Here is a 19,326-nt window from a genome sequence, read left to right on the forward strand (position 1 = left end):
AAAAACAAAACAAAAACAAACAGTAAACGTGAGATTTTTGACTAAGCTTATCACATACAGTATGGGTTTACATTGACTAGCAACACAATTCAGTTAGAAAGCTGAATAATGTTCATAATCAGCATATTGTTCAACAAATATGGTTTCCTTTTACTAGGTTTTATCAATTCACATCTGTGTACATGTCAAACTTGACATCTTCCCACCACTACACAATAAATATGATTACAAAACAAGTGTAAATATTTATTCTGCAACTACCCATGCACAAAATTCAACAGAAGTCGGCCATTTTGGTTTGAAGCTCAAATTCAATGGCTACGAGAGCGTTACAAAAAAAATAGGTCTGACATACTGGTAGATATGAAATTGCGTAGACATGACATCACATTAGAAAGGCCGTATGAAAAAGTTTCAAGGACATATGCCCAAAAAAATCATTTCTGAGCTTTTTTTTTTTTTTTAACACCAAGTACCACCCATAAATCCAAGTACCCCTATAAATAAATGTTTAAAAAACAAATGATGATATGATTAAATGCACATGTACTTAAAAGTTAAATATGACATAACGGTACTTGATAAATAGGTTGTATTGGACTCAGGAAAAGTAACTAACAATTTGAACATTTAATTCAGTGATTCTTTCACATACCACTAGAGGGAGCTCATAAATTATGATTGGTGGTAATTTTCCCATTTGTTGTAAATAAATGTGCATTTTTATGATCCTCGAACAATTTTCCTGTCAAATTAAATGGGGCCCCTAAAAGGGTCGGTCAAAAATGTAAATGTGCATTTGTGGACTGTAATACTTGTACATCTTTTGGCATCCTTCGGTCTCGTAAGAAAATGGAGTTTGTTTACTTGTGCATACAGCACAAAAATACCACCAACGACAACGACAAAAATAAATAAGTATTAGCAGTTTTAGGAACTTTAAAGTGGGTTTCCAGAATAGGAAGTAGACTTTTTCATTTATCAGGTATAGCCAGGCGTGGCTTCCCCTTCTTAAAAAACAAAACAAAAAAACTCAACTCATCCTAAGAAGTTTCGTTGAGACAAACAGAGAGCGGCGGACAGATGTTCATGCACAGGCAAATGATTGCGGGTGAGTCCGATGTTTTGTTGGTAGAATATAATATATTCTCTGTGTATTCGTTTCAACTTGATGTTTTGCTGAGTATTTTAACTGAGACCAAGAATGCAATTCAACAGTTATCTCAATCTTAAATGACATTTAAAACATGTGGATGATATTTTTGATCAGGATGATTATTAATGTCTTTCAAGTTGTTCTGCTGCTGTGTGCTGTCGGCGCGTATTGCTGCAATGGCATCGCAGCCGTGGAGAACTGCGAACCGAGTGACGAGGTAAGTGCTCCAAGTATATTTGTTTATGTAGAAAGCAGTCAATCTTCAGGTTGATGTATTTCCAGGTGGAGTGTTTTCATGCAGCGGAGCACCTGAATGCATCCGCTCCCGTCCGTTTGGAGGTGGCTGCGGGTAAGCGACTGGTCGTCTCCTTGGAGGGCATCCACGGATGCAGCGAGTGCAGTTTGAGCAGAGGATTGCGCGCTGTACTAGCCACGTAAGTTATTTGTTTCATTATAGTGCACAGGTGCATATTTTGAATTTTTTTTCAAACAAATGGTTAGTCATTTATAGATGAATTTTTTAAAAAGTTTAAATATGCGTAAAATACTTCATTTTCATCATTAAATAATTAATTATTTTTTATTGTATTATATTTTATTAATGTAGTTTTATCTCAAATCAACTTTCACCATTGAAATGAATGTAAATGCCATTAATTTGTTACAAAATTAAACATTTTTTACATACATGCATTTTGACTCCTTGTGGTATGTCCAACTTGGCCACTGGGGGCAGTACAAAACAGTTATGCAGAAACAAACAAAGAAGAGTTTCTTCAACTACTACAAGTGGCTCAGTAAGTTGCAGTAATGGCAATTGTTTTTTTGCAGAGGACAAAGAATATATGCCCTTGAGTATTGCTGCTCTTCCTTAGCGCGTGTATGGGGTTTCCCATTATGTGTTAGCATGAAGCTAATGTAATTTCCCTATAAGGTAATGTTATGTTTGTTTTAAATACCTAATTCTCTTTGTTTTAGGTTTAATTTAAAATTTGGATTAATATATTTTTAAAACAAACAAATATTACAGAACTCTTGGAGTTTTTTTTTCTTCTCGACAGAAATGGCAGCTCCTCCATGGTCCTGCCAGCGCTTTCTGACGAAGATTCGGGGGAGTACAAATTCAGATGTGGGGCTGAGTTGTCGTTGGCCTTTGCTCTACGTGTCGTCATGAGTGAGGACCAGCTACTTCCTGTGTTATGAATTAGTCAGTCGTCACTATTTAACTTTTTTTTTTTTTTTCTGGGGTTTGTTCCCCCCTTAGAACGTCCCACAAAACCTCGCCTGACGCTGGTCCGTGTCGACGATGCAATGAGCTCCCCCCATTTTAAGTGTACGTCTGAGGGTTTCCCGCTGCCTATTCTGAGGTGGTCAGGGTAAGATTTTTTTTGTCTACCACCGTCATAAACATCCTTTTCGAAAAGATTTAACAGCAAGATTAAATATTCCTATAAATCAATAATAAAGTACATTAAAACTAAAGACAATTATTAAGTAATTCTTCCATCTAAATGACAAAGTTAAAAATTTGGTGCTAGCCCCAAAAACTATTGACAAATAAATAACTATATTAACTCATTTGCTCCCAAAAACGTATAAATAAATGTTTTAAATCTAAATGTATTTATTTTTTATTTATCTATTTTAAATGTTTTAACTGTCCCAAAGACGTATTTAGACGTTTTATTTCATTTTATTTATTTATTTATTTTAATAAAGCATACAGAAGAACTGAACTGAAAAGAATGGTTGAAGCAATGGTAGTTATTACAAAAAAGGGCCAGCAGGTGGCAGCAGAGTATAAGAGATCATCCTGGGCCATGTTGTAACAAGCTGTTTTCCTCCACAGTTTTAAACAGATTTGTGAATAGTGATGAAACTTAGCTATATTCTAATGCTAATTGACGGAAACAGATAGAAATATACTTTTTTTTTCATGATGAAAGAAGAGACTCAAATCTTTCTTTTGGTGGGTTCCATATTATTATAGCAAGAGAACACAATCTTCTATGGGCACGTTTTTGAACGTTCCGCAAGACCTCATCAGGTTACCACGTTGACTAAAAATGTGTTCTCGTTTTGGACAGAATACAAGATAATGCGGTAGCAGGTGTGAGAAAAACCGAAAGCACAATCACCAGTGTCGGATTCACAAACAAACAAGTGATGTGTTGTGCTAGTAACACGCAAGGGCGAGAATGCTCGCAACTCTACGACTATGGTGATTAACTTTCCCTGTTACATTTGTTTCAATGGGTCCATGTGATTTTTTTTTAAAATCTGCAATAAATTGACCATTGTGTGTGTTTTAAGACTTAGAGAGTGACCTGTTGAAAAAGGACGAAGTCTCCAGCGTGATTTTGAGTCCCGGGCAGGCTCTCTTGCTTCGCTGCAGGATCCAACGCAAGAAGCAGCGATCGGCGGTGTGGGAGAAAGACGGCCAACTGTTGACGTCCGGCGCGTTAGCGTGCCCTGCAAAAATCAAGGAGGAGGTGCGGCGTCGTTGCACGTGAACACAAACAAACACCATCTCCTGATCACAGCGTTTTCCTTCTAGATGTGCATCCGAAATGACTCGCATGGGAAATACCGGATGGCTTACTTGTTCATCGACTCGGTGGACGGCGTCCACGGCGGCACGTACACCTGCAGGAATCAAGACGACGCCAGCAAGTCTGTTGACGTTAGCGTTCAGGGTCGGTTCTGTCAATGCAATCGCGGTTATTTTTTTTCCACATCCATTCATCCATTTTCATGTGCTAGTTGAAATTTGTCGGTTTCGGATGGGCGGTTCTGTCTCATGTACAACTGTCTTTGCTTTTTTTTTTTTTTTTTTTTTTTTTTAATTCTTGTGCATGACTTACCTCAGCGGAAGACTCCCTCTCAGTGCAGCTAGTCACGAGGAAAACTCTCCCGGCTGAGGAGGCATCCACAGCATGTTTGCAAGCCTCCATTTTTTACCACCCGGTGCTGCAGCACTGCATGTGGGAGACGCCCGACGGCAACCTGTCCAAATGCGTCACGGAGGAATGGGTCACAACGCACAGGTATAGCTCAAGATCCAAATGTTGCTACAAGGGTGTGAAATATCATCCAAGCGGACAAAATCCTGTGCAAATGACAAAATTGGACAGCCAATGTCAGTTTGGATATGTTTGGGTTTTTTTGTTTTTCAATTCTTGCTGCGAGCAAAAACCCCAAGTCACCATCTGAAGAAATCACCTAAAAACAATCAAAATTAGATTTAATATATAAGTCAGTATTTTCTGGCATGTTTGAGGAATGTACAGATTATTAACTCTAAAAAAAAAGTTGGATGAAAAATATGTCCCAATTTGGATTAAAAAAAAAAAAAAATGGACCGTGTGATCCATTGGGTCAATTTGACCCAACTTTCTGGGTTATTTTGCACAAAACAACCCCCCCCCAAAAAAATCTTTTTTTTACAGAAAACACAAAAAAGTGGCTTGTTTTGCATAAAACAACCCAAAAATTGGGTAATTTGTTTAAAAAACAAAACAAAAAAACACCACAAAAAATTTGAGAAAGTGTGTCAAATTGACCCAAGGAGTGAACCTGGCCCAAATTGTTTTTTTGTTTGTTTTTTGTCACCCAATTGTTTTTAGCATATACCATTTTTAGTGGTTGTTTTATAAAAATAAATAAATAAATAAATAAATAAATAAATAAAAACTTTTTTTGTGTGGGTTTTTAATTTGACCCAATTTTACGACTAACACAAAAAGTTGTGTTGGGACCATTTTGACGCAATGTATTTATTTATTTATTTATTTGTTTATTTTGACCCAACTGCTTAGAGTGCAAGTACAAAATGAAATAGCCCACAAAACAACAACCCCCCTCCCCCCAACCAAAAAAAACAAAAAAAACATGTTGTTTTGTGGGTTATTCATTCAACCCAAAAAGTTGGGTCAAAATGAATAACCCAAAATGTTGCGTTGGCCCTATTTTGACCCAATTTGGATTATTTTTGACCCAACTGTTTTTACAGTGAAAGTACAATACACAAAGAAATGAAATAACCCACAAAACAACACAATTATTTTGGGTTGTTTTGTGTTTTTTTTTTCATTTTGACCCAACTTTTTGGGTTAAGTGAATAACCCAAAATGTAGTGTCTGTCCCTTTTTGACCTAACTGTTTTAAAAGGGTGTCATGTACGTTATATAAGTTTCACTTTTTGAATTCTACAACTGGGCAAAGGAAACTCCTCGCCTTGAAAATACAACAACAACAAGAAGCCAATGTAAAACGCACTCAAGCGCCTTGGCGGAGGTAATAATATTTGTTGTGCTCTGTCAGAACGGTGAAGCTGTGCGGCGGAATCAAATCAGGACAATACAAACTATACGTGGAGGTGGGTGGCCAAAACAGAAGCAAGTCCGTCTCTGTTTGTGTTGTAGGTAAGAAAGAGATGAAGCTGAAGTACTCAGACTGTACTTGAGTAGATGGACAGATGGCTTGTGTAAAAAAAATAAAATAAAAAATGTACATAACACAATATTCACTGGACTATATTCTTTATCCTCTGCAAAGAATAAGTGAAACCATGTCCAAAAATGAACATACATGAATCCCTTGCATGCTACAGACGAACCAAAATTCAAATTCAACGTCAACCACCACAACAACAGCATCAGCATCCAGACAGCCAGCGCCGTACCGGCAAATTACACATGGATATTGTGTTTTTCCGGCAACGAAAGGTACACCCGTACAATTTCAACACACGCTTTTATCGCCACCTGTGACACATCTCTACCCTTTCTCCATTATTACAGCTGCGAGGGTCAATCCCACTGGAACGAGGTCCTTGACTCGCAAGCCGACTCTGACGCATGGTGCCGAAAAACCATCGAGACCTCGACCAGTCGAAATGCGCCGGATGGACACCACTTGAAATTTTGCCTGGCAAACTCAGCTGGCTCCTGGTGCAAGGCCCCGCACTTGGACTACTACCGCCCGCCTTCCCTGCAGGCCTCCAAAGTTGTCCTCGAAGAGGAGAACGTCAGAAACACAGCGCTGAAAGTGAGCAGCGTGATCCTGGTCGTGGCTTTGCTGACCGTCAGTGCGGCGCTCATGTACTACGTCAAAAAGAAGGTGAGGCGCGGCGCTATACGTTTTCCAAACGGCAAGCGGCTAAACGCTCAAATGTCCCACAGAAACCCCAATATCAGCCCCGGCTTCAGATGATCCAGATGGTGGGCCCCAATGATCATGACTACATCTACATTAACTTCAAGGACTTTGAGTACGAACAGAAATGGGAGTTTCCCAGGGAGAACTTGGAGTTAGGTTCGTATCGCTGAGGTAATTTGAGTCCGGTCGTGCATATGTCAAGGGAGCGCCGGTGTGGTCCTCAGGGAAGGAACTGGGCTCCGGCGCATTCGGCATGGTGGTGCAGGCGACGGCGTACGGCATCAAGAAGGCTGGCGTGTCACAGCAGGTAGCCGTCAAGATGCTTAAAGGTCGGTGTTTGTCCGGCACAATGTAACGAGTGAGAAGAAACCGGTAAGATCCGCAAATCTTGCAGAGAAACACCAGGAAGTGGAGAAAGAGGCGCTGATGTCCGAACTCAAGATGCTCACGCACATCGGCAACCACGCTAACATCGTTAACTTGCTCGGAGCATGCACAGAATCAGGTTCGTTTACTAGACATTTGTTTATGTAATGTTGCTTGTTCTGTTAACTCATTCTCTGCCAGCTCAGAAAAATTTATATTTGACGTCAATAGCCGTCAATGGCAGTGAATGTGTTAATAAAGTTTATATGATGATTTCAATCAAAAGTTCAATTCAAAAAGTTGGAATTTCAATGTTCCACACAGGTCCCATATATCTGATATTCCAGTACTGTTGCCATGGCGACTTGCTAAACTACCTGAAGAATAGCAGCGAGCGCTACCACAAGTCGACAGTGGACGCCTTCACAAGGGACCGCAACAGTAGCCTCTACCGCAACCTCAAAAATTCATCTACGTAGGGATTTTATTTTTTAAATCTATCTACTGTTTCTTTTCTTTCTTTCTTTTTAGTGGACGTCAACCTTAAACATTTATTGACAATAATATGTTATATGTGACCTCACTGGTCATCTAAACATAGCATTCTGATTAATATTACATTTGTGGAATATGAGTTATGAAGCAAAATCCAGCCTTTTTTTTTTTTTTTAATCCATGTCAGTGGGCGGCCATCTTGCCACTTGCTATCGACTGAAGATGACATCACAGTTGCTCAGTGAATGACCAATCACAGCTCAGCTGTTTTCTGAAGCTGAGCTGTGATTGGTTGTGACCTGAGTAACTGTGATGTCATCATCACTCGACAGCAAGTGGCAAGATGGCCACCCCCTGAGATGGATTATAAACGGCTGGATTTTGATACTTAACTCATATTCCACTAAGACAATATCAACCAGAATACCATATTTAGACTAGTGGGGCTGTATAGAACATATTATTGTCAAAAAAACTGGGGGGGGTGGATTTCCTCTTTAAACCAAGCCTTTGTTGTGCAATATTATCAGCATGCAGGCGGGCACCATGGACAACTACATCCCAATGCACGCTGCTTCCACCAGGGGGCAGGAGGACGTCGCCCTCCTCTGTCCCAGCTTGGACGGCTTGGACTGTGTTGACGGTTAGTGGATTAGTATTTGACACAACACAGATGGTACCAGGAACTCTTTGTGCCCTTTCTGCAGACCTGGAGAACTATGGACAGACGGACGACCTGCAGGCCCTGACTTTTGATGACCTGTTGAGCTTTGCGGTCCAAGTGGCCAAAGGCATGGACTTCCTCTCCTCTAAAAATGTAAGCAACTACCACATATATTTTACGATGATTGTGATTTATATTCTTTATCCTCTGTGAAGAAAGTGCAACAAAGGCGCTAATACCATAAAACGGCACGTCTGTATGATACTGCCCCCAAGTGGCCGCCATGGGAGCAGCACTGAGTCCTAAATTGAAGCAAAAATGTTAAATTAAAAAATATTAAATCTGAATTAAAAAAATAAAAATAAAACATAAAAAAATATTAAATCATTACATTCTATTATAATTTGATCTCAAATCAACTCTATAATTGTTTGACTGACTGAGTCAAGGACGTTTGTCAACAGTGTATCCATCGTGACCTGGCGGCTCGCAACGTGCTGGTGACCAAAGGCCGACTGGTGAAAATCGCCGACTTCGGATTGGCGCGAGACATCGACAACGATTCCAACTATGTCGTGAGAGGACACGTAAGTCGGCTGAATTTTTTTTTTTTTTTTTTTTTTCAGACACTTTTGTAATAACGACTTTTGGCGCCCGGCAGGTGTGTTTGCCCGTGAAGTGGATGGCGCCGGAGAGCATCTTCCAGGGGATGTACACCATGAAGAGCGACGTGTGGGCGTACGGCATCCTCCTGTGGGAGATATTCTCCCTGGGCGTCACCCCGTACCCGGGCGTAAAAGTGGATCACGGGTTCTATTCCATGATTCAGAGAGGATTCAAGATGGAGTGTCCTTACTACGCTGACGAGTCTGTGTAGGTAACGTTAGCAGGTTGTAATAGAGATACAGATAGATTGGCAGTTTTTATGCTTCACGCTTGCTTCTGCAGGTACGAGATCATGTGCAAGTGTTGGGCCCTGGGCCCTGGTGACCGACCCTCCTTCTCCAAATTGGTGACCTTCATGTCGGAACATCTGACAGCCAGTGAGGAGAAGGTACGTTTATCTCTAACCCGAGGGGAGACTGGTGTGCTCAAGGGCAACATTAGATTTTGGAATGGATAATTAAAATTTCATGCACAAAATATGAGAATTTAAGTTGTAAATGTAGGTCAGTCCTTTTTACCGACTCTCTACCGCTTCCGATAACGGCGCAACTTCTCCTTTCAGCTCTATTGCAACACCATCAACCAGACATCGAGCGACTACCAGAATGCGTCGGCAGTTTTGGATACTTTCGAGGGCGAGATGCAGTTGGACGAAAAAACAACCAAAGTGATCTAAGAAAATAATCATTCAGTGCATCCACGTGTCTTTTAGAGTTCAGTAAAAAATAATAATAATAACCGAACTAAAAGAGGAACAAAGACCTTTGCCAAAGCCAAAAATTGTACATAGTCGTATCTCCTGCATTAACATGTATTGTCATTTTTCACTTTGCATATATGCTTGTCAATGTGCATTAGAAGGTTGCGTAAATTGGCCAGTGGACTTTAGTACAAATGTCAACAGAAGAATTATTTACTGTATTTTTGCTTTTGTATTTTTTTCATATTCACTTGAACATCGTCATTCAGCTAAAAGACATCTCATACTATGCTTTCAGATGTAAGATGAGACTACATTTAACAAGCACCAATAGTGGCCCTACAGGATTTAAAAAAGAAAAAAAAAAAAAAGGAAGATTTTGGTATTTTATGAGGCAGCTTCTTGGGTTTTAAATGTGAAAACATAATTTCACCATGTAAGATGTTGTTGTTTTTTTACCTTCAATGTTATTGATTTTAACCTACTTTTTAAACGCACTTTTATTGGAGCTTTAAATATTATGAGTTTGAATGCAATGGTTTTTTTTAATGTATTTTTCCAGCCCAAGCAATAAACCTGCAATAAAAATGAACTTACTCAGAAACTGTGTACATACATACATACTACTTTATATGTATTTTACATAGCTATATTTTCCCCAAAATATTTTAATAATTTAATAAATTCTTTACAGTCAAAATTTTTGCCCTAACAAAAATAAACTATTAAATACAGTAGTTGTATCTCGCACTAGCTGGCTACGAAAGAAAAAAAAACACTAGCTGTAGATTTATTTTTATTTTTTTAACTTGACTGGCTCGTTTTTATAAAACTAAATATTTCATTTACAGTAAATTATTCAGCCACATTTTGTTTTCCTCCCTCCTTTAGACGTAGAAAATTGTATGGAATAGTATTTAAAAGAGTATTTTAAAAAATGGCATGATTCGACCGGAACATAAAGACTTTACCAGAACTGACCAACCAGCGGTGCGGGCCTACGACATAATGACAGGCAGCTTGGCTGGCCAATGATTGCATAAAACGGAAGACGATGCCAGCCAAATAGCCAATGACGACAAGCATCTTTTTAGTTGACGACTGCTATAGGACGACCGCCGTTTGCCCGGGCAGTAGTTTCCTTGTTTTCCAACAGATACATTCTCACTGACGACAGCCTTATCGGTTTTTTTAGCTGGACTTTGCGATACATCTGCACACACGAAGATCATATTTTGTACGTGTAACGAGACACTTCTAAACGTAGACTTACAAACGTAGCCATCGCTGTGTGCACAATATCACACGTCGACGCTGTCGCCATTTTGAATGTGGCGAAGTGAGCTCGAAGAACAACATGCCTCATACGTGTTCTTCCTTGAATTGTACCAACCGCTTTACACCCGAAACCAGAACACGTGGGATTACTTTTCACAGGTAAAACGGAAACTATGACTGTAAACAATATGTATTTGGTCATAATAGCAATTTTGCGGGCAGAATTTGCCGATTTTGCGGCTAATCCAGTGCAAGGTACTTGAATTCCTGCGGTGAAACTAGCCTCCAACTAATATCTTTCGTATAGAACTAAATTTACCCTGAAGAAAAAACTTGCTTAATCGAGCCAAACATTTAAAATGTGAAAATCGCCACGTGTGTGCTTTAAAAACAAAAAACAAAAAAAAAGCACCCAATCGATGTTATGTAGTACCAAGATTGACCTGTGAGAGGCAGCACAGGGTGGGGGTGAAATGTGTGATATTTTCTTATTTTAACTTTATTTCTGAAAATATAACTTTTCTATGCTTACTTGTAAGAAAATTCTCGTCTTTTGCCCTATTGTTGGTACGTTTTACCCACTTTCGCTGACTTTTCTCATGCTAATCTAAATCCAGGTTTCCCAAAGATCGAGTGATGAGAAGAAAATGGGAAAAAGCTGTCCGTAGAGGAGGATTCCCTTCCAATCGGTCGACCATGCTGTGTAGTGAGCACTTCAGACCAGAGGACTTTGACAGAACAGGTCAGACGGTCCGGCTCCGAGCAGGAACCGTTCCTGTCTGCTGTTTCAAAACTCCTGATAATAAGGTCGGTGTATTGCTAGGATGGAAGGATGACAACATTATGCTGAAAAATGACGTTTACTTTCTCCCCTTTCCGAATGCGAAGGCTCCCAGGATGTCTCAGACCTCACAAAAGGCACGGGAGCCCCTGCCAGTAGAACCTCCCAAGGTTGAGCCCACACCTGCACCCATACCCGAGCCAACTGTTGTGAGTATTAAGTGCGAGGCCCAGGCCTGAAAAAAATCAATAAATGTGTAAAAAAATTATGTGTTTTTTAAAGAAAAACAAACAAACAAACCCAATAATAAGAACATTTCATGCACTAGCTTCTATGGCCCGCTGCTAAACCAAGCTAACAGTCTCTAATGGCACAAAGTGAACTGCTCGTTTTAAATGCACATTTAACTATCTTCATGTCATGTTTGGTCTTGTCAGTATACTTTAACTGGGAGTGGCAATACATAACGCGACGTCTCGGATCTGGAAAAACATGTTAAGTCGAGGTACGGCTGTTTCTGTATGTCTTAATAATTGCTCGTTTCTACTAGGACCATGCCTACGCTTCAACACCTAATGACCTGAGGATCAAACTCAGTGAAGCCTTGGCAAGGGTGGACAGTCTGGAAAGAGAGAAGAGGAACGCGAGGGACAGAGAGAGGAGGGTTAGGAACACCGTGAGTTGCCTTCTGGAGGACCTCGAGGTGAAGAAAATCCTGAATGACGAATTGAAAGAGCGGCTCGATATCTACTCAGGTGAAATAGAAAATTACAATGTACTTTGTATTTAAAGTGGAAGTCAACCTTAAACATTTGGCAATATGTTATATGTGACCTCAGTAGTCCATACGTAGCATTCTGATTAATGTTGCATTTGTGGAATATGAGTTATGAAGCAAAATCCAGGTGTTTTTATCCATCTTAGGGGGCGGCCATTTTGCCACTTGCTGTCGACTGAAGATGACATCATAGTTGCTCAGGGTCACACAACGACAACCATAAGCTCACCTGTTTTCTGAAGCTGAGCTGTGATTGGTTGTTACCTGATACCAGAGCAACATTGATGTCATCTTCATTCGACAGCAAATGGCAAAATGGCCGCCTGCTGAGATGGATTAAAAACAGCTTGATTTTGCTGCTTAACTCGTATTCCGCTAACACAACATTAACCAGAATACCATATTTTCAATTCAATTCAATTCAACAACACTTTATTTGTCCCCGAGGGGCAATTCAATGGCATATGAGCAAGTTTTAAAAAAAATAAAAAAAATAAATAAAAAAAAAGCAGCTCGTTTATATATTTAGACGAGTGGAGCTTCATAGAACATATGACAAAAAAAAAAAAATTGGGTTGACTTCCCCTTTTAAAGAAAGCTCTCTTACCTGGCCCGACAAATTGCAGCTGTCATGATTTGACCTGTAAACAAACAAAATGGCTGCATGAGCACTTTGACAGAAGAGATGAAAAGTGGGACAGGAAAATACAAAATTTAGTGAAAACTTGACCAAAAGTTGAACAATACTTTATCTCCCTTTTAAGACTTCCAAGAATTCAGGAATTTACTTGCACTAACTTGAATTTCAGATCTTCCAGTTCACCTGCTGTCCAAACAGAGCCATCAATATACCAAAGAGCAGAAGGACTTTGCCGTCACTCTCCACTTTCATGGACCGAAGGCGTACAACTACCTGAGAGAGTCTCTCCATATTAATCTCCCGCATCCGCATACTTTGCAAAAGTAACATTCTCATTTTTTTAACGTTTTCGCTCACGTATCATTTTCATCAATATTAACATGACTTTGATTGAATAATGGAAAACAAACATTTTTTCAAAGTTGAACGTCTGCTTTTTCATCTCACCAAGGTGGGTGAGCTCCGGGCAGGCCAAACCTGACCTCAATCAGCCGACTGCCTCGCTAAAAGAGGACGCCTCCGCTAAATATTTAGGTAGTGTGATTATTTTACATTTATACTAAAAGTGAAGATAAAATGTTGTTGCGTAGGTGCCAAGATATTTGACAAAACATTAACCGGACACGTCGAGCTGCTCCTGTGTTACCAAAAGGACGTTGGACTTTTGAGGAATGATTGTTTTAGACGTTTCAGGTGGTCAAGCAGCCGTCAACGAGAACATGGAGCTCTCCCAAGTCAACGCGCTTCCCTACGAGGAGTTTGTGAACATTTTCGGCAACGTGGTGGAGAAGTGTCCCATGGTGGCGGCGGCCGTGAGCTCGCAGCGTCCATTCGCCGACGTCGATGCCTTGGAGGCGGCCATCTGCGACTTCATCGACGCGCTCTCCAACTCGGGTGAGTCACTCATTACTTGATAAAGTTAGGAAATATGGTTGTAGTAAAAATACTCATTTGTGTCCAGGCAAAGAGGGGATCCTGAGGTGCCACCCGGACCTCGCGGGTCGTGACCTCCAGGCCGGCACCTTGACCCGAGAGTCCATGAGCGAGCAGGCGAACGTGGGCTTCAACACGCTGGGCATAGAGGATGCCTACACCATGTCCTGCTTGAACGAAGAGTACAAGGAGCGCTTCGGCTTCCCGTTCATCATCTGCACCCGCATGAGCGACAAGGCCCGCATTTTGCAGGAGATGCGCAACCGCGTCACGAAGGGGTTGACGGAGGAGAGAGAGCTCGCCATCGAGGAGGTCAAGAAAATCTGTCGTCTGCGTGTCCGGGACCTCGTGCACGCCGACGCCGCGGCCCAGGTTTAAATGGTGTTATGTGGCGGTTAATGTTAAAAATGTTCCGCATATTGGGGTGAAATGTGAAACTAGTTGTGCCACAAGTACATGTGCGTTCTAACGTTTGGGGATGGTCAAATTCATTCCAGCTGTTAAATTTATAGTGCATTTTAGGTCCATCCTGGAATTTCCCCCGAAAACCCGACTTTTTGGGAGAGAATACGTTCACACTACAGTATATCCATATCACATACAAAATATTTTTTTGACATTGAAAAATGTGTTGTTCACATTGACATGGAAGAATCCGATACGTCACAAAGGGGCCAAAAAAAAAAAAAATCAGAACTAACATGAAGTACAGTATTAACATAAGTCAAGTGTATATTTGATTACTGTATGAATAAAGTTTTCCTTTCATGGTTTGTTTGATGAGTTAGCATCCACTCTAAAACGCCAATTATTTGTATACACACATTAAAAATATTTTTTTCTCCCAATGTCTCCTTGGAAAAAATCTTAGAAAGGATGTTGACAAGGTGAATGATTGAATATAACATGGATGATGGGTGAGGATTTTTTTCCTTTTTTTTTGTAAACAGTCATTAACATTGGCTGATGCTGTTGCTACTCACCGACCTTTTGTAACTTTTAGGTTTTATGTATATATATATATATATATATATATATATATATATATATATGTGTGTGTGTGTGTGTATATATATATATATATATATATATATATATATATACACAGTACTCACATTGTTACATTTTCACTTTTTTTTTCCCCCCCGCTCTATTTTAAATAAATCATCATTGGCGTATTAGAATGCAACACGGGAAGACTGGCATAAAGTAGCCCAATACATCAACAGTCACCATGTTGTAAAATATGTGCTTTAATAAAACTGAAAACTACAATATTTACATGATTGGTGTTTTTATACTGGTATTTACATAAATATATTTCACATATGCTGGCTAGAATACTGAGTCTATACATAATGTCGCCGCCAGGAGGCAGGAGAACAACTTCCTTAAATCTGAGGGATCCTCCACGTTGGTAGAGGCGTTAGCTAGCATGAAAAACCATCTTATGAAATATAAACTTAACACATGACGAGGACAAAAATGATGTAGCCTACAGTACATTTGAATCATATCAGCCACTATTTATATGAGTATATTACAGTGGCTAACAATAATATTCAATGTAATCACTGTTTTGATGAAAACAATTTAAAATGTCTTTTAAACGATATGCTATCAATTAAGATCAACAGTCAGTTTTGGATCCACAAACGATAAACAAATTGAATGTTTGTAGTCTGAAATGTCTCTCTACAAAGCTCTAATTATTTGTATCCAAACAAAGGAATTTTTCATTATGTCTCCTTTGAAAAACATTGAGTGGAAGTTGACAAAGTGAATATAACGTGGAGGAAATGGCGGGTAAATAATTAACTATAATGAAGATTTTTGTAAATGCAGTAATTTATTAACAACACTGTCGCACACTCACCTACATTTTGGAACTTTTGGGTTAGCGTAAATGTCACCTATGATTAGCTTACTCACCTACAGAACGGGTCCTTCCGTGAAGTCCCCCCCATCTTGTGTGCTGTCCTTGTCGGTGCCCGATTAAAAACACGCCATTGTACGTGACTTTAATTAAAAAGCAACGCGTTGAAGTTTAAAACAGAAAAACCCGATTACATTTTCATATTTTTTCGCTCTACTTTAAATACATCATCATAGGCGTATTTTTTAATGTAACACTTGAACTTCCCGTACTTTAGCCCAGTAAAGCAGTTCAATTAAATAGAAAATTAAAATAATTATAAAATGTGTTATTTAATCGAGATCAGAAAACTATGTCAACATGATTTTTGTGCTGGTATTTACAATATATCACATATACGCTGCCTAGAATGATAAGTCTGTACATGTTGTCGCCACCAGGAGGCAGGAGAACATCTTCTTCCTTGTACAAAATTATTGGGGCAGAATTCTACAACATTAAAGGATCCGATTACATATTTTATCGAAGAACATTCATTTCACTACAGCATTCTAGTATGAGCGGTCCTCCATGTCGGCATAGGAACTTACATAAAGAGCCATCTTATTTATGAAATAAAACCACTGCTTTGAGGAATGCAGTCTTGTTTTTTGTTTTTTGTTTTTTTTAATGCAGGACACCGGTGCCTTGAGATGGGGCAGTTAACTCATTTCACAACAAGCAGAAGCTTTACATATATTGAACAATTCATCATAGAAGAGGCTTCAAGCTGTTAAATGTCCAGTTGAAGTTCTGCCACACTAACAACAAAGCATTAGAGGTACCAGTCCTCTTAGCTTAATGCTAACCCACAATGCAAAACCCCACTGTGACTGACTAGTAATTAGCATAAATAGTCACAGTTTTCGAAGCAAAAACACAAACGATAGACAAAACAATACTCACAGCAGACATGTGTCTTTATCTTCTGTGAAAAACTGCTAATATTATAGCTTCATACTGAGTTAGTAGTAAAAGGCTATTCTTCTTCATTTGTGCATAATCATGTCTTGTATAGTATTAAACTGCCACCTGGTGGCCAAGATGGGCACAATGAATTGGATAGTAGCAGTAGTATTAAAACAAAATGTAGGCTACAAACTGTTTAAATTATTCACATTCTATTTATTACTCTGTTTTCAAAAAGTACATTAGTCTTTTTTTCCCTTATTAAAAACAAACAAACTCGTATTTCAAGGCACCACTGTACTTAGTGTGAACAATGTGAGTCGTTGCTAGGCTAACTGTTAGCATATCGTGTTTACTACATCAAGGTCAGGTTGTAAATATTAAACAGCTTTAACATTCACGATTGTACATCCTGATGGAGCAGATTGTGGAGGAAAAATCATTTTTGACACATCCCAGACCCCGAGTAATAGTTCAGAAACGTCTGAAAAGTTTGCAAGGAAGCAAAAATGCTCCATGACATCTTTCTTATTCAAAAAAGTGTTTTCTTTTGGTCCAGGGTGTGGCGCTCCGGGGAGAGCGGTGGCGAACCCCCCACCGCCGCCGCCTCCCCCTGGTCCCCGGAGGTGACGGCCGAGTCCTGGTCGGGTTCGCCCCTCCTGGCTCGCCGCCGGTCCTCCTCCTTCTTCCACTTCATACGGCGGTTCTGGAACCAGATCTTGATGTGGCGCTCGGTCAGGCTGAGGGTGAGCGCCAGTTCCACGCGGCGAGGCCTGGAGATGTAGCGGTTGAACAGGAATTCCTTCTCCAGTTCCAGGAGCTGAGCGCGCGTGTAGGCCGTGCGCGTGCGCTTGCTCTCCTCGGCCTCCGCCATCATGTACGGACCTGGACAAATATAGGCGGTTCAGTTCGGAATTATTAGCTAGCTTTTAAAATGACAAAAACAGGAAAAATGTATAATGAAAGTAAAAAGGAAAAAAAAACAGCGAATATGCAAACCCGCGGGTGCAGAACCGCGAGTATGCGGGGGTTGACTGTGAACAACTTGAGGACTCTTTTTATGACGATTCGTTGACTATCTGACAAACCATTTTTCCTCTTACCAACCAATCAGAGGAATTAAAAATGTTTCCGTTATTGTGGCTGGAGGCGGATTTGAAATCTGATTGGTTAAAGAAAACAATCCCTTAATAGCTCAACTGATTTGGAATAATTAAAACAACAACAACAACAACAATATAGACCTATATCTAACATCGTATCGGAAGCAATGCAGCCAAGAAAAACAATATCCTTAAAACATACTTCATATTTTGACATATTTTAGGCACATTTTGACACAACAATCTGCGACATTTTGTAAGCTTCCACATTCGATTGAGGGGTACCTAATAATGTGACCCTGAGTGCATAAAAACAAAATGCACAAAAGACAATTAACACTGTTAATATAGTAACTATATAAGAATCATAATTTTAATTTATTGAAATCATTGTATTTATGAAGTCAATGTTCGTCAAAAAGCAATACAATAGCCTACGGATTTTTTTTTTTAAATGCACCTAAAATGTTGCACAGCAAGGCAGCATCAACATATTTCATATACATTTTTGAAACGCTTATGTCTGCAAAACGTAATAATTCACTTTTTTAGTCCTATAGCATAATACAAAAAAAGTGCTTGCATATTTTCTATTATGCACGCAACGTTGAACCCAAAATAAGTCCATATTTTAAAATGATCATTCTGATTTTATGCCATTTTATATTACCAAAAGCAATCTATAAAATTATTTTCTTGTGCACACAATATAGCGAAATTAAAGTTCATTTCAAACTAAATTTAAATCCAATCTAATACTAATGCCAAACTTTACAATGTTAAATTCATTTTGAAGTCACTTTTGATGAATGAAAGTTTAAAAGACAAAATGTCGTAAAATTTAAGTCCATGTGTGCAAAAAATACATAAAATATAAATATTAACGCATATGTAAACTTAAAACAACGAAAGAGTCGCACTTTTTTTTTCAATTAAAAAAAAATAATTATTAACCTTTTATGACGATAAGAAACAATAAAAATCTAAGTAGACCTTCCTGGCTTTCATTAATGGCCTGACAAGGTTAACCGATCATAAAAATGATTCCCTGTGAGTCACTTAAAAAAAAAAAAAAAATGCAAACATAATCTTTCCTCGTCGTGTAATATCGTGCTATACCTGTCCACTGCGCCTTCCACGCGTGGGAGTGAGCTTTGCTGCTTTTCATCCAGGGGAAAGGAAGGTGAAAGCGGCCCTGTGAATCGTCCGTGTCGCCGAAGGCGGCGGTGGGCGTGAGCGGCGGCGGATGTTGGGGCACCTGGGCCGGGTGCGGCGGCTGCTGGTTCTGGTGGTGGTGGTGCAGCAGCGGGATCCCGAGCTCTTCTCGCAGCGGGATTCCGTAGGCGGACTCCGCCAGGCCGTCGGCCGCCTCCAGGGTGGCCCCCGCCGGGTACCCGGCCTGCCCCTGGCGGCTCATGTAGAGGCAGGGCGGCGGGTTGTGGGCGAAGTCGTCCGGGTGTTCCGCCCTCTGGTACGCGCACGAGTCCTTGAACGGGAGGTGCTGGTACGCGTGGTTGTCCCGATGCATGGCTGCCGCTCGCTGCAGGGCCCTTGCCCCTGGCGTGGACCTTCTCCTCTGGCTGGCTGCGCCCACTTGGCGTGTGCAGGTGTGCCCGCGCTGGGCTCACGTGAGGCGGCAGCGAGGCCGTCCATTGGCTGACAGGGGCGTTCGCTAAATTGAACAATGTCAATACGTGCACGTGCGGATTCATTGGAGCCTCATGTGGCAATCCGATTATGTTGGTTCCCCGCGTACTCGCGGTTCGGCAACCGCGGAGTCAC

The 19,326-nt window shown here is 40.3% G+C and overlaps 3 protein-coding genes across 6 annotated transcripts; 2 read left to right on the top strand and 1 right to left on the bottom strand.

The window, feature by feature from the left end:
- The first annotated feature begins 441 nt into the window (after positions 1-441).
- LOC144009733 (receptor-type tyrosine-protein kinase FLT3-like) lies at positions 442-9,811 on the top strand. Of its 2 annotated transcripts, none has more exons than XR_013281025.1 (21): positions 442-1,373; positions 1,439-1,590; positions 2,218-2,330; positions 2,421-2,532; positions 3,244-3,377; positions 3,470-3,648; positions 3,714-3,852; positions 4,026-4,203; positions 5,480-5,580; positions 5,769-5,883; positions 5,959-6,277; positions 6,340-6,472; positions 6,541-6,645; positions 6,711-6,821; positions 7,007-7,157; positions 7,708-7,820; positions 7,885-7,994; positions 8,306-8,428; positions 8,503-8,718; positions 8,790-8,895; positions 9,070-9,111. XR_013281025.1 is itself a non-coding variant. In XM_077509585.1 (21 exons), the coding sequence occupies exons 1-21, from the start codon at positions 1,248-1,250 to the stop codon at positions 9,181-9,183; spliced, it is 2,946 nt and encodes a 981-aa protein (XP_077365711.1). In that variant the 5' UTR covers positions 444-1,247; the 3' UTR covers positions 9,184-9,811. The 2 variants fall into 2 exon arrangements, 1 of the variants encoding a protein (XP_077365711.1); XM_077509585.1 differs by having other exon boundaries at positions 444-1,373; positions 8,503-8,714; positions 9,070-9,811.
- pdx1 (pancreatic and duodenal homeobox 1) lies at positions 3,117-19,161 on the bottom strand. 2 transcript variants are annotated; one of them, XM_077509590.1, is made up of 6 exons: positions 18,664-19,161; positions 16,439-17,326; positions 12,652-12,685; positions 4,021-4,162; positions 3,759-3,859; positions 3,117-3,628 (listed from the first exon to the last, which is right to left on the bottom strand). In XM_077509590.1, the coding sequence occupies exons 1-2, from the start codon at positions 19,070-19,072 to the stop codon at positions 16,974-16,976; spliced, it is 762 nt and encodes a 253-aa protein (XP_077365716.1). In that variant the 5' UTR covers positions 19,073-19,161; the 3' UTR covers positions 3,117-3,628; positions 3,759-3,859; positions 4,021-4,162; positions 12,652-12,685; positions 16,439-16,973. The 2 variants fall into 2 exon arrangements, with proteins under 2 accessions (XP_077365716.1, XP_077365717.1); XM_077509591.1 differs by lacking the exons at positions 3,117-3,628; positions 3,759-3,859; positions 4,021-4,162 and adding an exon at positions 9,894-11,501.
- Positions 10,285-14,892, top strand: urad (ureidoimidazoline (2-oxo-4-hydroxy-4-carboxy-5-) decarboxylase). 2 transcript variants are annotated; one of them, XM_077509589.1, is made up of 8 exons: positions 10,285-10,644; positions 11,103-11,292; positions 11,374-11,475; positions 11,817-12,021; positions 12,854-13,007; positions 13,136-13,218; positions 13,378-13,578; positions 13,646-14,892. In XM_077509589.1, exons 1-8 carry the CDS (start codon positions 10,565-10,567, stop codon positions 13,993-13,995), a joined length of 1,365 nt encoding a protein of 454 aa, XP_077365715.1. In that variant the 5' UTR covers positions 10,285-10,564; the 3' UTR covers positions 13,996-14,892. The 2 variants fall into 2 exon arrangements, with proteins under 2 accessions (XP_077365715.1, XP_077365714.1); XM_077509588.1 differs by having other exon boundaries at positions 10,286-10,644; positions 13,369-13,578.
- Positions 19,162-19,326: the final 165 nt, after the last annotated feature.

Source organism: Festucalex cinctus, chromosome 20 (genome assembly GCF_051991245.1).
Source record: "Festucalex cinctus isolate MCC-2025b chromosome 20, RoL_Fcin_1.0, whole genome shotgun sequence".
Taxonomy (NCBI): Eukaryota; Metazoa; Chordata; class Actinopteri; order Syngnathiformes; family Syngnathidae; genus Festucalex; species Festucalex cinctus.

What these genes read in the sequence shown, in the direction of transcription:
- LOC144009733 (XM_077509585.1), top strand. Translation starts at nt 1,248, where the DNA reads ATGTGGATGATATTTTTGATCAGGATGATTATTAATGTCTTTCAAGTT. An exon ending in TGTACTACGTCAAAAAGAAG is followed by an intron (nt 6,278 to 6,339) that starts GTGAGGCGCGGC and finishes AATGTCCCACAG; the next exon opens with AAACCCCAATATCAGCCCCG. An exon ending in AACCTCAAAAATTCATCTAC is followed by an intron (nt 7,158 to 7,707) that starts GTAGGGATTTTA and finishes CAATATTATCAG; the next exon opens with CATGCAGGCGGGCACCATGG.
- urad (XM_077509588.1), top strand. Translation starts at nt 10,565, where the DNA reads ATGCCTCATACGTGTTCTTCCTTGAATTGTACCAACCGCTTTACACCC. An exon ending in CCATACCCGAGCCAACTGTT is followed by an intron (nt 11,476 to 11,816) that starts GTGAGTATTAAG and finishes CGTTTCTACTAG; the next exon opens with GACCATGCCTACGCTTCAAC. An exon ending in GCGGCTCGATATCTACTCAG is followed by an intron (nt 12,022 to 12,853) that starts GTGAAATAGAAA and finishes CTTGAATTTCAG; the next exon opens with ATCTTCCAGTTCACCTGCTG.
- pdx1 (XM_077509590.1), bottom strand. Translation starts at nt 19,072, where the DNA reads ATGCATCGGGACAACCACGCGTACCAGCACCTCCCGTTCAAGGACTCG. An exon ending in GTGGAAGGCGCAGTGGACAG is followed by an intron (nt 17,327 to 18,663) that starts GTATAGCACGAT and finishes ATATTTGTCCAG; the next exon opens with GTCCGTACATGATGGCGGAG.